The sequence below is a fragment of the Apostichopus japonicus genome, chromosome 4 (genome assembly GCF_037975245.1).
Source record: "Apostichopus japonicus isolate 1M-3 chromosome 4, ASM3797524v1, whole genome shotgun sequence".
Classification (NCBI taxonomy): Eukaryota; Metazoa; Echinodermata; class Holothuroidea; order Aspidochirotida; family Stichopodidae; genus Apostichopus; species Apostichopus japonicus.
Genome location: NC_092564.1, coordinates 19,066,655 through 19,083,860, shown reverse-complemented (window position 1 = coordinate 19,083,860; position 17,206 = coordinate 19,066,655). Strand labels below are relative to the sequence as shown.

General features: G+C 36.8%; 1 protein-coding gene across 4 annotated transcripts in view; it reads right to left on the bottom strand.

Moving 5' to 3' along the window:
* The window catches only part of LOC139966716 (uncharacterized), a 51,550-nt gene that overhangs the window by 20,813 nt on the left and 13,531 nt on the right, over window positions 1–17,206 (bottom strand). For 3 of the 4 annotated variants that reach the window (XM_071970017.1, XM_071970018.1, XM_071970019.1), the window contains exons 3-6: window positions 13,240–13,314; window positions 7,314–7,421; window positions 3,069–3,113; window positions 1,213–1,300 (exon numbers count right to left, since the gene is read on the bottom strand). In XM_071970017.1, coding sequence (XP_071826118.1) covers window positions 1,213–1,300; window positions 3,069–3,113; window positions 7,314–7,421; window positions 13,240–13,314 — 316 coding nt within the window. Of the gene's footprint in view, window positions 1–1,212; window positions 1,301–2,145; window positions 2,165–3,068; window positions 3,114–7,313; window positions 7,422–13,239; window positions 13,315–17,206 lie in introns of those variants that run through there. The other variant, XM_071970020.1, reaches the window with a different exon arrangement.

Sequence of the window (17,206 nt, the reverse complement as noted above, 5' to 3'; positions counted from 1 at the left end):
GCTGGCCGTTGCAATTCACATGGACGTAATACTGCAAGAAGACATTTAATAATGGTACAAGATGGCTTTTTGGAATATTGGGGAAAGGGATAAGGGGTGGGAGAATGGGAAGGGGCTATTGCCATAACTCAAAAGTACTAGCAGTACATCAGGACACCGCATTATCCAGACATTGATCAGACCAACTGTTAGCTGACACATACAGATAACTTGCGTTATCACAGAAACTACCATAGCTGACACTTTTTTACGTAAGTAATGATCCAAGATGGCGGTCTGGAATATTTTAGGGGGATTTACATTTCATGCCACAACGGTAGGCGTAGAACAGCAGGATCTGCATTCCTGAGACATGTTGGGACTGGAGATCATCCAGATATGACAGAGATCCAGATCAAGATCAAATTACCTAACCTAAAGTGTAGTTTGCTTTTGTTGCTATGGGCGGTAAAAATGTGCTTTATATAGCAAGAACTTTGCGGTGCTTTGGCATTTTATGTGTCATCTGCATGTGCGTTATGATTGGTCGAACTGTGAGGGAACAACTATAGAAGATAAGGCGTCATAAATGTATAATATTATCCAACCATTCATCCGGAAATTCTAGGATCTCGCTGGTTCCCTTCCTAACATAATTGTCTTGTGCTTGATCTACTCTGGAAATATACACAAAATTCCATCTCCTGCATTGCTTTCTTTCCAATGTTTTGCTGGCTTCCTTTAAATTGAGCAGAACCAGCACGGTACAAAGATGGTTACGTACCACCTAAATTTATCTCTTGACGATCCACACATCTTGAAAACACTGCCCGAGTTCCAAATAGCGAATACGGACATATTCGTCACTGCCCATGGTTGTAAATTACGCCTCTCGACTTAACTCTCCAAACCGTGTAAGACACTGAATTTTCACTTTTACAACAATGTCAGACAATTTTTGACTGAGTTTGCAATATTAACAGACGACATTTGTTGGCTGCCAACGTTTTAACATGAAGCTAAATACTGATAAATAAAAACATGATCAAAACTAACAGCACTACCAGTTCAATACGGAGTATGGTCTTTGCAGAGGCATTTTAATGAGAGCCAATATAAATACCCATAGACAAAAATAAATGATGGCAGCATTTCAGAAAAGAAAGCTTGAAAGCCTTGCGATAGTGAAGTATGAAATTTGGTGAGATTCAAACCTGATCACATTTTACTCACAAAAAGAATTGGGATCCATTGGTATCTTTGCCACGATTAGCCATCGATAAGAGAAACGGTTGGTCGTGCTTCATGTCAAAGTTTTCATCTGTGGGTGAAGAAATATTTAACAAGTGCAGAACTCCAGTCGAGAAAAGTTGTTGAATGATCACAGACAGGTTTTGATAACATGGAATCACCATCGTTTAGAACCCCTGGGGCTACTCAAATATCAAGAGCAAAATTTCTAAGGCAGTAACTTCATATCAAAACAGCTTCATACTAGCCCAAAAAAAGTCGCAAATGTCCTCTATATTTTTAGATTTTAAAATTGTGTATCCAAAGGTATTTTTGCCGCTTTTCTGCAATCAAACTTGTTCTAATTTCGACCAGAATATTTTGAAACTTAACAGAAGGTTACTCCTAGACCTTGTTAAATGCTGAATTTCTTTAGCAGGAAATGAAAAGTAACTGCAACTTCAAAAATATTTGGACCTTGTCCGGTAGAGAATAGCGACAATTTTTGGTTTCTGGAGGAGCCGAACTTTTCACTACTTTCTGAGCCCCAAAAGAAAAAGAAAAGAGTAAGAGAGATGTATGGATGATCGAACTACCATCCAATCTCTACAGTCAACTACAAGAGCATGCGTAAATTGCAATAGCACCTAGCTGACCAACTGAGAATATTACTAATATGCAACTAATTCATGAAATAAAAAAAAAAGCATGATAGAACTACTGGCCTGAAAACCACTTCGAGAGCGGTTTTTTAAGAAGATAATTTCTTATATCTGGTAGTTTTTAGAGTTCAGGAAGGGGTGGGTTCCCCAGGGGGATTTGGAGGGGGGTAAGAGAATGAGCCAAAAGGTGGGTACTCTCTCTACCCTACATCACAAGAGCTGCCACTTATACAAAATGTCGGCCCTCTTACAACACAAATCAATATACTCCTACCTTTGCGTTGATTTAAAACCTTGGAAAAGGAAAGAAAAGTTGATGAATGAACACATTGCAATAAAAAAATAGATAAACAAATAACTAAACGAAGTGTGATAGCTGACCAGTCACCAAAGAATATAACTTTTTTTAATTCTATAATGGAAAAAGACTCGATACATGCAGGCTATGCAAAATGAATCATCTCTGAATAAACCAAACCACCACCTGGCAGATCTTATGACCCTAATGTTTCTATAATTATTATATTTTATACCAGTTTTTTTTTTATATCGATTTTTTATTGATTCCGCACAGGATGCCTCTGGGATAGCTAGGGTCGTCCACAGTGATCCCAGACACACAGATGACATTTGCTGGGTCAATATAAAGACTTTCAACTATGTAGCTCATGGGCTAAGATGTTGCACAGCTGTCTATTAAAAGAGGGACTAAAAAGAACCCCCCCCTTTTCTTCTTCTTTATTGTCTCGTTGTTGACAGACACAAAGTTGATCAGAATATTTTGTGACAAAGTTATTTTAGAATTTTTTGGCAAAGTAGTGGAATAACATCTGCATATTAAACAGTAAGCAGAGCACTTTTGTCATCAACAATGCCTTAAATACTGTAGAAGGAGTACACTATACTCTCACGAATACATATCAAGGAGGTGCATATTTATCAAAAGTCTAAGTAAAATGCTTGAATCACAAAGGTGACCCATACTTTTAAACAGTTTTTAATTTTCTCTGATAATTATGATATATCAGCTGTAAAAAATCAATTTCAGAGTATATTAATAAAAGTCAGCCTTTGGAACTAATTTTGGTCATCATTTTATTTCTTGCTCTAAACCCTTTCTTTGGTGTGACAACTATTTAAATTCAAAAAAGTACTTAGTTACGTATTTATACTCAATCTGTCTCCAGAAGTTCTTACCAGGGAAGGTGCCTCCGTAGATTGATTCCCCTCCGGTGCCATTTCCTGCCAAAGAAATGAACAGACCACTTGTTTTTTTTTTTAATTCCTTTTTTTTTTTTTGGTATTTTTTTCTGCTGTGTCTCAGCAAAAATTGTTCACAAACGATGGTAGCTAACTGGGTCAACAATGAGATAAAAAATGCATAGATGTTCTACGACTATAAAAACAGCCGGTATTTATATGTGTGACACACACACACACACACAGAGACAGACAGCTAAATACACCTCACCAGAATACTTGAACTGGTAACCTATAATAAAAAAACAAAATACAAAGTGAAAACATATTAACCGGTTAAAAAAGAAACACATGTTATTCTAAATTTTCTCTTCTTCTTAAAAACTGCAGTTCAAATTAATTGAATAAATATGCAAAATTTTCCTCTTCAATAAACATGAAACGTACAGTTCATATATTTGTAAACCAGCCAACAGCATGAAACTTACCGTCTTCCAAAAAATGCAGCGTAAAAGTTTAACAGACACTAAAAGAATTTTTATCGGCTACAAGATTATCCTCTCAATAGGAGGGAAACCTCAATTTTTGTTTGTGGTCCAAGTAGAGATTTTTGGAAATTCCTTTCCCCGACTGTCACCCCCACTGGTTAAGCTCTCCTACTATGTCGCTTTTCATTTCACCTATTTTAGCAATGTCAGTCTGACCTATCTCGTCCCCTTGGTGTCTGTTTAACTCATCTCTGTGCCAATCATACCACCAATTAAACTGCTCCAGACCATTACAGGAAAGCTCACCGTAAGACTGTACAGGAAATATTCATGTGCCATATTCACTCTGCCATCCATTTAATAGTGGCTCGATAAGGTCCTGTAGCCATGGTCAATGAGTTCAATTTCTGATATACTTTAACATATATATACAATTTTTCCACTCTCTTTTTTTTTTTTTTGGCCATGTTATCTTTTCCGACCAGTTTCTCACGGTAAATGACCAACTATTTTGACAGGGGTGTTGTGCAAACAAATCTGTACAATATCAATGACCTGTCCATTACTGGGGACTAGAAATGTTTGACACAGCAATTCTTTCCAATACCAGTTACAGTATGTTTGAGGCAACCATATTTTTTTTGAATTTGGGAAAAGCTGGGAACATGGTACTGACTGTTGACTACTTCATGTGGATGTTAGGTGGTATTTAGCGAATGCTCAATATTCAAGCACATCTTCAGGATTATTTGATGATGCAATGTTTTTAAGGACCATGGTCAAATGTCCAAAGTTACAGGTGGTGATATTATTGAATGATACAGGTTCCTTTAACTGTGAGTGTGAATGAACTTTATGGTTTTAGTTGTGAATAATCACAGCTTATATTCAAGGTGTCTCAACACAATTATTTTACAAATTCAGGAACCAGTTCCGGGGACACTTGAACTTTGTAGTCATTGGGAGAGGAGAGGGGGGGGGGGAGAGGTAGTAGATACAATCTGCAGACATTTCTGGGAACAGTTTCAACTGAGGACAGTACATGGAGTCAGAATTCTGTAAACAGAAATGGATCTGGCTCTTACAGCCCCTGCTTGCCTGTCATATCCATATACCACCTCTCTGAACCAAATTAGATCAAATTACTTCAGAGCATGTTCTGCATCAAGTTTTTCCCTTTCTTAAACCAAAAATAGACCCCAATTAGCTATATTCAGTTAGCCTCAACAGAGACTAATGAGAAAAGGTTACAAATCCCTTTAGCCCCAATTCTTGTATGCAAAGTAGCCAAGATTAGAAAATGATGGTCAGTGTGCTTGGTCTAAGATAAGGTTTGGCATTGCTTTAAAAATAGAAAAGGGACACGCTTTGTGAAGGTTCTTGTGACTTTATCCTTCAAACAGATTTCATAGGCTCTGATCAAATTAACTAGTATATATAACTGACGGGCAAACAGAACTGAGTATGTACTACTGTATGGTTTGGATCCAAGCCAAGCTATTAAAAGTTGTAACCAATTTTTTGATGCCAATCTGATCTTTTGCAAAGTATTCTAATAATATATTTTACCGTATCATTAAACTTCTACTGTACCATATATGCTGTAATTATAAAACCTTTTTAAAAGTTTTTTTGTGCTGGTACCATGTATGTATACCATTACAGAATCTGATAAGAAGGGAGATACAATTATTAATGTAACAGAAGTAATGTAATACGGCTTGCAGCTATTTCTAATTTAATCAATGAATACAAATTACCAATTTTTTTTATTATACTGTAATTTTATGATATATTATTAAGTAAATGAATAAAGGGAAACTGACTTGGGAATTTTAGACTTGGAGAGAAAATGCAAAGAAAATCTATGGTTGGAACAGGATTCCAATAACTTGACCTCTGGGTCGCAAGTCCAGCACTCTACCAACTGGGCGGCCATCCAGCCCTCAGTTGGTGGTGAGCATATGACTAGGCCTATATAAAGCTTTGGCTTTATGGGGTCCACCACCAACTAAAAGGTGGATAGTTGCATATAGATGACAAGTTGCATATATAGATGAAAAGTTTTTAGCAACGTATTTATTTACAAGCGTCACCTTGCTTCAACAGTCACAGTACTGTACGTCTGCAAAGGCAGGAATAATTGCGTTGTGATCGGAAGAGCTTTATTTACAATCTCTTTTATGATACTGTATGTTGCTATTAAAGCTAACTGGTGATAATGATAAATCTGGGTACATCACCACAGAATCTGTGTACCTGAGGCTCATGTGCTACTGTGGATGATGGCATGTAAAATAGGCCAAGGGATCTTAATATCAGGAACAGGGGGGTCAACAATTATGCCACATACTGTAATAAAGCTCCGTACATGTCTTTAGATTCCTGGTTTCCCAAAAACTGTTGATTCGTGCGATGCTGAATGAAAACTCTCTTCTCTGATGACATGTCACATGCAGGACGTTCTTTTTGTATCATGCTACCTTTAAACAGCAGGCAGGCTTATAACATATGGCACACCGTTTGCAAAAACACATAAAAAACAATTTGTCAAGGAGGTAGGTCTATGACAATGCCCATTGATTTAACCTGAGTGTGCAGCTCTAACAACTCCCCTGATGGGACCGATGAAACCTGAAACACTGCATGTGCTTGTGCAGCAGTGGATGATATTTGAGCATAGAAAAACATGAAAGGGAGATACAGTAGATCTGTACAGTATTTCCACCATCCATTGAAACTTGGAAACTAATCTTCAAAGTTTGCAACATTATAATTACTGGTCCAGTGCAGAGGAATAGTTTAATCATTTTCAAATCTTTAAGCTAGCTTGTATGACATAAATTGGGTGAGAAGGATGGGGGGGGGAGGAGGAGAGGAATATGAAAGCATTACCTAACAAAAGAGTTGTGAAACAACCAAGGAGGGGACCAGAAAAACTACCTACATTGGCAAGGGCTCCAGAAACACTAGAGCTGAAAGTTCATTTTACAGTACAGGTACACTGGACAGGAACAGGGAAAGGGTGCGATATCGTTTGTACACTTGCACAAGGTAAACCCCCTGAGGTAACCTGTAGTAGAAGCTATGAATATGTTTGAACTACCACATGTACAACAAGACTGTCAAAATGCTTCCTCTGTCAAATTTCTGTCCACAAATCATGATTAATATATTTAGCTACAATTCTAATTCCCTATAAACTGGGCAGAATATACTGTATGATGGCCTCTCAACACCAGCACACTGATTGGCTGCACGGTCTGTTGCCATGGAAACTTGGGCCAACAGGTGACAATTTTTTTTCTTTTCAAAATTGACTTCCAATATATACCAGATATGCTTACCTGTGCCTAAACTGTAAATCTTAATATTTTGACATTTGCATGATGCATATGGTTATATATTAGGCTCAAATATGGGGGGGGGGGACTTGTAGGGGAAGGTTCAAGTTCTTTGCAAACTAGTAAAGACACTTTAACTAGTGTATATAGGTTACTATACAGACCAGCAACAACACTGGTAGAACAACATATACTGCAAGATACATTAACAGGCTAGAATACTTTGATTGTGGGAAGTGAAGAGAATCAGAATGCTCAGATTATCATTATTATTATAATTAATCGAATATGGCCACGTTTTGGGATCTTTTATGCAAATTGTGTGTAACTGCTTCACATGATTTTAGTTCTTGACGGCAATGGTTCACGCATTCATTCTTCATCACATGTATGCTATGTCCTGTACAAACCTGCACTAAAGTCACCACCTTGAATGATGAAATCCTTGACTACTCTATGTATCTTGGTTCCTTTATAATGGAGAGGTTTTCCGGTCACTTCCCCGGCACCCTTCTCACCTGTAGTAGGAAAGATAAACAAAAGACAGAGATGAGAAAACATCAAACAATAGGAAATCACCAGTAAATGTTTGGATTGCTTTGAACTTTTGACTAGGTCCCCACTAAGGGATGTTATAATGGCCAATTAGTCCTTTTCATTGTTTCAAGGATTAATTCTTTTCATTCTACTTGCTCAAATTGCATATACATGAACATAGTTAATACTTTTGTTGATGTTGTTTAGTGGGTACTTGATGCCTATCACAGGTCCGTGTACTATATACTTCAACAATTAAGGAACCTTCCAGCTTCCCCATGGCTATGATAATATATTATGTATGATCTGGTTAATTGATTTCACCTCTCTTTTTGATTTGTAGAAAAGTGCTTCTGGTACAAATAATACTCCTGATCAACAAACCCTTGAAAACGGATTCAATGATTTACTTTAAATAACAAAGTCGCAAAAATTTTATGATGGAAATTGCTACTCCTCAGACCTCATTATGCACATACTCCAGACAATTTGGAGGGTCGAATGAGGAGGGGGGCACGGTAGACTAGAATGGGCGGGTCACAGGGAGATGACAGGGCTGAAAGGGTACCAGACCTACGCTTTAAACGCTGTAAAGTAAGAGTGCAGTTGTGGTGAAGAGAGGAGGAAGGAAGGAACGAGTGAGGTAAATAGTTTCCTTTTGCTGTTCTAGAAGCAGAATATCTGATCGCTGGAATGCAAATATCAGCAATTTTATTTTTGTAAAAAAGAATTTTTACCAACATGTTGTCAAGACCTGTAAGGGCCAGATGGAAATATTAACATGTTACAGCAAAGCAATTAAGAATCCAAACTTCCTTTTGAGTTCTCCAAACCGGGTTGTCAGGACAAAGTTAGAGAAGTCTTTGTTATTTAAATGGAAATGTACCTCACGTATTCACGAGTCACGTACGAGAATGCACAACGTTCACACAAAGTGGTAAATTAACTGAGAGTAGAAAAACCGGAATATAATGAGCAACATTCCCCTGTGAACTTGAATCAACTGAACGGGATCTAGCCCTCCTGGCAGTTCTCCAAAAAAAAGAAGAAAAATGAATACTCATTTCAGATGTACTTTAAGTAACTTAAATATAAACCCATTAGATCATCTGAAGTACACTAGTAAAAAGTAAAGATTTCATTCACGACAAGTACTATACTATAGAGGTGAGGGGGAGAGGGGGGTGCAGGTGAAGGGGAAGGGGATAAAAGAAAGAAATATAACTAGTACAGTATTGTAATTGTGACTGATTTTTTCATATCGGTATGATATGATACGGAATAGCGTTATTTTAAATTAGGATGGAAATCTCTAATCATCAAATTATACAGTACCAGTTACTAAATGCAAAACATGGAAATGCTATATATACCAAATTAATATCTTTCTGTTAATTTGAAAGCCACAGTACTGTAGCTTCATTGTTTCTCTATAAATCAGAAGTACATACAGAAAGTACATCTTTTCAAAATGGCCATAAGCATGAGTGTCTCTAAGTTGTAAGATGATCTTTTCATTTACCAAGCCTGTCAAACATTAACAAATTATCTGCCATCAACCAAATGTCTGACTAAGTTTGACAATCTGCCGAAGTCTTGACATTCCAACATCTATGTTTGCTTATTACAAATTGGAACTTTTCATCAAAATACACCATATGGTGTCCTGGCCTAGGTCGATAAATTGGATGATGCACTGATCTACACAGATCTGATACGTATATATATTGGAGATCATTCCGGGTTCAGTCTCCTTTGAGGTTTACCTAAGATCTATTCTAATACTGTATACATAAATTTTTGTCCTCGGTTGATTTTAAGTCTATAAATATGACATCTCAACAAATCCAAATTGAACATTACAACAAATTTCCAACAGTTCAGGCTGTATGTATGTCTGTATATACTGGAGACCCTGACTGGGATGGCAAGGTAAATGGGCTTTTGTAGATTTTTATTTGTTGGTTCAGCATCATAATAATAATAAACAGTTCTTAATTCTTATGTAGCGCAACTTACAATAAAGTCTCGCGGCATGTTTGAGTTACATCTCGGCATCCTGTAGGTTCACTTTATAAACAGTATTGTATACAATTATGGGTTGAGATAACAGCCCTGGGCCCATTATAGGAAGCTTCAATAGCCCTGCAAACCCTGCAAACTATTGTTGAAAGGATATTTTTACACCATGGGGGCTGTATACCACACCACCATTTACTACATCCACAAAATGTTATATGCTTCCTCTCTCAAATATCACATGTATGGTTTATTACAAGTCTCCCTACTATACGTCTCTAAAATAGGAATGACAAAAAAGATGAAAAAACTGTAAAATATTTCTTTCCCAGAATATCTGACTGTAGTCTGACCTATTCTTTTTACCTTGTAACTTTTTTTAACTTGTAACTTATAAAGTCAAGTTCAAGAAAATAATTTTCCTTTTTTTCCCCAAAAATACTTCAGTTAAATTGCCAAAATTTCGTAATTATGGTTTAGTGCAAGTGCTATCCTTCTCTTTGCTATGTACAACTGACACTACAGGAAAATATAAGTCAAATGCCATTAATCTTGTGTGCATACGTAGCTGGTTGAAGTTCAGTAATTTTTCTAGCTGACACCTTTTGGATCCTAGGTTGCTTCTTTCTTTATTTTTTCTCCCCCTATTTTTCTTTCTTCATTCACCTCTGATGAGCTAGTACTGGCCATCAACATTCCCATCCAATACCTCTTCCAACCCCTGTACAGGTCTGTCAGACAAAAGACCTAACCTAACCTAACCTACTGTTGGTTAAAGCACACCTGTATGAACAGTAGACAGAATGAATTTAGAGAGAGATTTACCCAGACGATTTAAAATCGTCTCCCACCGAATGCAATGTCAGCATGGATCTCGGCCCAGCAAGCAGTATATGGTCTGGCGAAGAAGAAGAGTGGAAGAGGGTACCTTTCGGTGACCTATTTTTGTTGGCTTTTTCTGCCAATATGGGGAGAATTAAGCCCAGGTTTGAACAAATTAAATCCTTTTGGAATAGTTAAGGAAGTCATCACTGATGACAATTATTCCCTTCTGTGAATAATCTACGAGCACACAAGAAACTGAAACAAGCACAAAGATGGGGTCAAAAATATAGATTCAAAACTGTGACAGGTAACATAAACATACACTACTGTATGTTCTCCGGGATGAATGAAACCATGTACTGTAGTTAGTAGTAGTGTTTGAATGATGAGCTGCACATTGTTACCCACCTAGATGAATTAGTTGACAGACTTTTGCTCTGATACAGTAGGAGGGACTCTGCTAAGGGTTCTCTTAGCAGGTGTACAGTCTGTTGTACTTCCTCAAGGTTACAGTCCCCGAAAGACGCCACGTTTGCGGACAAAACCACCAGAGCTTTCCGAAGGAGTGCGATTTCAAATTTTGACAGGTCTCTGAAGAAAGCATTGGGTAATCTGCTATAATCAATAATCCCCATGATAATGACAGTCCATTCATGAAGGGCTTAAAGTGATTTCTGTCCACCCAAAAGACTTGAAAATATGTGTCCATGATCCCGACTTTGATAAACTAAAAGATATTCAGAAACTAGCACATCCTTTACAAACTAACATAATGATTTGTGGGCGACATGATTCATTTTTTTTAAATTTTCATAGGATATCTTTCAAATGTAATGTGTTATTTATAACTGTTATTCATCTAGTCCTTAATTCACACCAACATAGGCGGCCTTTACATCACGGATCAAACCCTGCACTCTGTGTTCAACATTCGATTGATTCTGAACACCTTTACTGTACATTAGACCCTGCGCTAATGATCCCCAAATAGGAAGTTGAGGTTTATTTACTTGAAGAAATGGCGTGGATCCATAAGCTGTGTGATGTCCAGCGCTGCTACTATTTAACTATTACTGTAGATGCCTACTACTATCATGTCAAATTTAATAGCCGGGTAGCAAATAGCCATTTAAGTTAAAGGTCACCACTTATCCTAGGGTCTACACCAACTGCATTTGCGATATAAATTTAACGATGAGTGCAGGAGTTCAACATCATGCTTGTGGTCTATTTTGAACTGTACTGTACAGGTAAAAAAGACATTATTTACAACTTTGACCCAAAGGGCAGTTCTTCTTGCGGCAATTGTCAGTCACTAAAATGGAAATAAATGTTTTCTGTTTTTTTACTGACATAAATGACAACTTGAGTTCATTGAATGGCTGCTTTGACGAAACAGATGTGCCATGAATTCGGTCTTTCATCTTATACACAATGTGGAGAAATCTAGATGCCTCAGAACAATACATGACTTGGTGCCACATTTTTGTCCCATTTTGCATTCCATAAGAAAGTAAATACCAGTATTAAATGCATTTCAAAACTGACCTAAAAAAAAAAATTTTTAAAAAAAGGAACGGAAAATCTGTTCCATAAAACAGTAGATAACTGTATATTTGTGAACTGACCTAAAAAAACAAAAAGATAAGAAAAAAAAACACAATAAAAAAACAAAAGAGAACAAAAGAAAATGACCCTTTATAATAAAATGGACAGATTGTGTGTGACCATCCGCCCTTGTTCAATCACCACCTGAATAGCTCAAAGATGTGGACGACACAATGAGGAAGTCATTAGGTATCACCAGGTGGTGTAGTAGTAGCTAGAAGGCACTCTCATAGATTTACAGATTTCTCCCGCTGCTGCTGTGTTTTCATTTACAACTCATCTGTTTAGCAATAATTCATCCGCCAATAATCAGTAATATTAAGGAGTTACCTAGTTTTTGGCATGTTTTTAATTTTTTTTCTAATATTATAGAAATCATCATCTGGTTTTGATTGTTTGAACATGATAAACATTATTACATGTATGTAGGTAATTTGACCTGTCTGACCCAGCCGAATGTTCACCACATTATCTTCCGTTTTTTTTTATCATTCAATTTTGCAATCATTTGGTGAACAAATGGTATATCATGCAGCTGGCATGTACCGTGGTGAAAATTATATCGAAATTGTGCGGAAAGTACTACGTGTAGTTAATCCAACCTAGACGGGCTCTTCCATTTGCAGGCTAGGTTATAATTTAATCACCGGCATGATTCTGTCTATCTACTAGTAAGTCTGTACATTCTTTCAGATCAAGTTTTTTAAGAACTTTTTCTGGTTGTCCCTCGGACAAGCAGGCGGTACTTCTTGGTTGTCCAAACGGCAAATTTGCTAAGGTACTAGTTCGGGGAAAAAACGTCTACCGCAAACAATATCAAACATCACCACTGTAAGAGATATTTGTCGGTTTGGTGAATAGAACACCAGCTTACCTAACCAATTTAACATCTGACCTATGACAGAGTAGTTAGTTACAATACAATCTGAATCTGATGTAAGCTGGCTTCCAATGCCGAGTTTGGTTGTCCGAACATAACTTTGGTTTCCCTCCTCTGACTGGCTGACCTCTAAAAATATGCCGTCATCCTGTCTAGTTACATATTTAAACACTAATTCACGACAAATTCTAACAAACACAGGACAAGCAAGATGGCTATAATGTGAGAGGAAGAATTCACACCAAACTCAGTATTGTTTGAGGATGAGGCTTCCCCACTATTTATTTTCATGCGTTTCCAACACCACTGAATATTGGTCCGACTGCTGCCATCCCACACCCCCCCCCCCTGCTCCCAAACTTACAAAGTCCAACTGTTCATTATAAAAACTTCAAATGACTATTGTCTACGGCTTACATGCCTGCACATACATGCTAGATACTGTTTCAATAAAACAAAAAACTCACCTGTACACAATGCACGAAAATTCTCGGTGGTGAGGGGCGCTATTTCGGAAAATAGTTCAAAAACAATGCGGCCGACTGTAAAGATAAGATAATGAGTATGTACACATTAGATATATATATTTAACATAATAACAGCATAATAAGTTAAATGTACCGTACTCTATGGTTGGATTATAGCGCAGTGGTTTTCCATAGGCAGAACACACACCAAATCCAGTGTGCAAAAGAGTTCAGTCTGACCCTTGATAAAAAAAAATTAACCAAACAATACTGTATAACCTTGAGGAGGTCTTAAGCTCAGGGACCTACAGTACCTGTCCAACTTGAACATTGCTAACTTTTTCTGACCATAGTGAGAATTTCTTTTTCTGACACCAGCCAGAAATTGAATTGAATTGAAAACCTCTAAGTTAGTACTATTACTATGGTATGCAGTAAAGGTATGATTAATAAAACCAACATTTTCCTGATAAACTGTTTTTTAATGGAATCTTGAATTCTATAAAAAAAAATTTTAAGAAAATGGAGGATGTCTTAGTTTAACACTCAAGATTGTACTCTTGTCTTCATAATCAATCTCTAGTAAAGCAGCTTTTGAAAGACATGGCAAATTATATGCTACTGTAATTATATGCAAATTATATGCTCCAAACTTGAAACTGTAGTCGTTACAGTACAATCTCAAAGGTGTGGCAGGTTTCTCACCCTTTACAAAAATCCCAAAACGAGGAGAATCGTTTAACTAGACAATGCCAGTATTCTGCAGAACTTAGCTTGTCCGTGTCGAGACATGACTTACAATTATCTTACATCTTTGATGACATTTGTAGATCTTGGTCTTGTGAAACTAATTATTTAAAGAAATGTTCATTCACTTTTAAATACCAAACTTTCACTGGAAAGGAACTGTTTTGTCATTGATCTTACGGTATACTGTAAGTCTGTAACTACTGACTATCCATATAAAACACATAACCAGAAGTAAAAAAAAAAAATTAATTAAAACTGATTCAAAGAAGTAACCAACTATAAACAATTAAAACAAAAGTAAAACACAACGACATGACCAATGTTAATTTTACTTTTAGGCATACTCTGCTATATAGGCGATACTGGTAATTAAAAATGAATAATATGATGTATAAAGTGATATTAAAAGAAAAGTCCTCTATTCACAAATTTATACAGAGAAAATATGAACTGCATTCCTGTATATTAATGTACTGTAACTCCACACAATCCGTCAATTTCCAATCGAAAAGTAAACTGTTTTTTAATAAAAAATCCCATATTTTTCAGAGAAAGACGTGAGAGGTTGTTTGGAGCATGGAGGTCCATGTTTGGAGAGACACATGGGATGACTGCTACACCTGCTCTAACCACCTGACCTCCCTGCTGGCTGCCTCTCCTGATCTCAAAAAACAACTTGACCCTCAGAAAACAAAAAGAAGAAGAAGCAAAAGACCTTGCCTTCAGATCTCTGATGACAAAAATCATGTAGATGAAACAGGTTGGGGTGTGTTTCCAATCTTGTCCAATTAGACAGGAACACCCCCAGAATCTAATCCTCCCTGAGTCTATTGCAACTTAGTCAGTTGAAATTATCAGGAATAACTCCATAAAACCACAATCAAGGTCGTGGGCACCATAGGGTGCCAGTCCATTGATAAATTTCACTCAGAGAACCAGCATCTCAGGCCTTTGATGTATCACAAAGCGATATAGAATAAGATTACAAACCAGTTAAAAAATCATTTTTAAAAACTCTTTGACCTCAATTATTCACTGAAGAAGCAATGTGAGATAGGATCAAAGGTAACCTGTAGGTAAGGCCTTCCTAACAATTCTCAATGAGCTTTTCTTTTCTTTTTTCACTTTAACCTCTGAAAAAAAAAATGATGATGATGATTCTCCTGGGTACCGTATTTTTCTATTTTTTACCTGGTTAAAAAGGCAAAGATTGATATTAAATAACAACTGACTAAGCACATCCTGGGGTCTGACTTTGAATTCCAGGAGAGTAGTACAGCACTCAACACACCAGCTAGCAAGTCACTGTCTGACCTCAGACTGACCTTAAACTGACACCCTGGGAGCTTTTTATAGAGACCAACAAGGTACAACTCTTTTTGACAACAGTCTCTGTACTGTTTATCAATGGAGTTAATACTTACCTCATTCAAGCCTGATTTACAAGGACACCAAAATCAAAATGATAAAGGAAAGTTGACAGCATGGTACAGTAGGGATGTCAGGGTGAAGGGGGAAGAATGGGGGCATGGGTGGGGGAGAGGGAGAGTTACAACACAAATGTAGGCAAATGCAACTTTGGACAAACAATTTTCCAAGTTCACCATTTGAATTCATGCAGTATATCCTCAAATTATACAATTAGTTAATTAATAAGATCGTGATTGGGTGGAGAAATAAAAAGGTCAAATTTGTGGATACCGTCACCAAATGAACGAGCACTTAAGTAGTTAGTGACTAATTAATAACTTTTTTCTGTTCAGAAACAAACTCCCCCCCCCCCCGGCTCCCTTCCACACACACACACACACTGTATTAATTAGTTGTTATCATACATACTTATTAAAAGAGCAATAACTATGTAGGATACTGTAGTTAAATTTATGAAGTATATACTTTACTAAGTTTTTGGGTGAGTTTAGTACATGTATATTTGCCAAAGTAAATGCAAAATGTTGTCTTGAGGCACGTTGGGGATCATTATGTGATGTAGGTATGTATGTACTTGTACGCATTATAACACCAATAATTGTGGTCCAGAAAAGAAAGATATATACATGTGGCAATTAGACCTAGGGACAGCTCTTATAGGTTTTTTTAATATTAAAATTTCAAAATATCATAATTAGTAATAACAAACATTTACTTTAGTCTAAGTTTAAATGATAGAGTCATCCATCACTTGCTGGTTGCTAGTAAATAAGATTAATGTTCTTTACTCATTTTGTCACACTGTACATGACAAATATGATTACATTTTGAAAATCATTTTTAGGTTGGATCAGCAGTATGGTAATTGCAATAGTACTCAAATGGTATATCAGGGAATTGGTACTTTGCAGTTCCCTACTTCAATATGTATACAATACAACTGTCTGGGACTATGAAAACTCATAATAAAAGAGGGCAGTATTGCAAACTAGGAATTGAGATCAATTTGTCAATTGGATGCTAGTAACTGTAACTTAGTGTAAGGTGATAATACAGCGATAGAGGCTTTTGCCAGAATGAATCTGATTTGAAATCTGAGAAAAACATAACATTTTAGTCTAGTCCAGTAAAATCAGACCATGAACTATTGAATTCATAAGCATAACTTATACTTAGGTATATTAGTAAATATGAAAACTAAGACAAGACATTAAACTTGTGGGACACAGCTTTACTTCAAATTAGACCTCTCATCAACCAAATGCCAGAGGCCCAATACCAGGGTGTTGAGCAGGTGGAGTGGGGGGGGGGGGCAGACCCATCTGATCCTCAAGTGGCCTTTTGCAGGCCTACCAAGTTATTAAATCATTACACCTTTCCTGAATGGTTGTGACCACATAGATCCAGATTAGTTAAAATGATAAGATCATCAGAATATATGTAAATGTTAAATCAATTATTGCATGTAAATATGCTAATTGGCTTGCCAAAGAAACAAAAAGATACAATCTAGCAAAAATTCAGTTTTAATGCAATAAAGAACTGTATGACACAGTATTTACAACACATGACATGGCACATTAACTATATATACTGTGCACATGTTGCTGTAGTTGTCCAGCAATGCTACAGTACTGTAGTTCTGTAACACTGTACTGTACAAATTAACATACAAATCACAGTGTGTATCGCACACAATGGTTAGACTACTGTATGCTCCTGCGAGTCCCAACTCTCAGTACAAACTGTACATTGCACCCACAGACAAAAGATATGGGTATGGCTT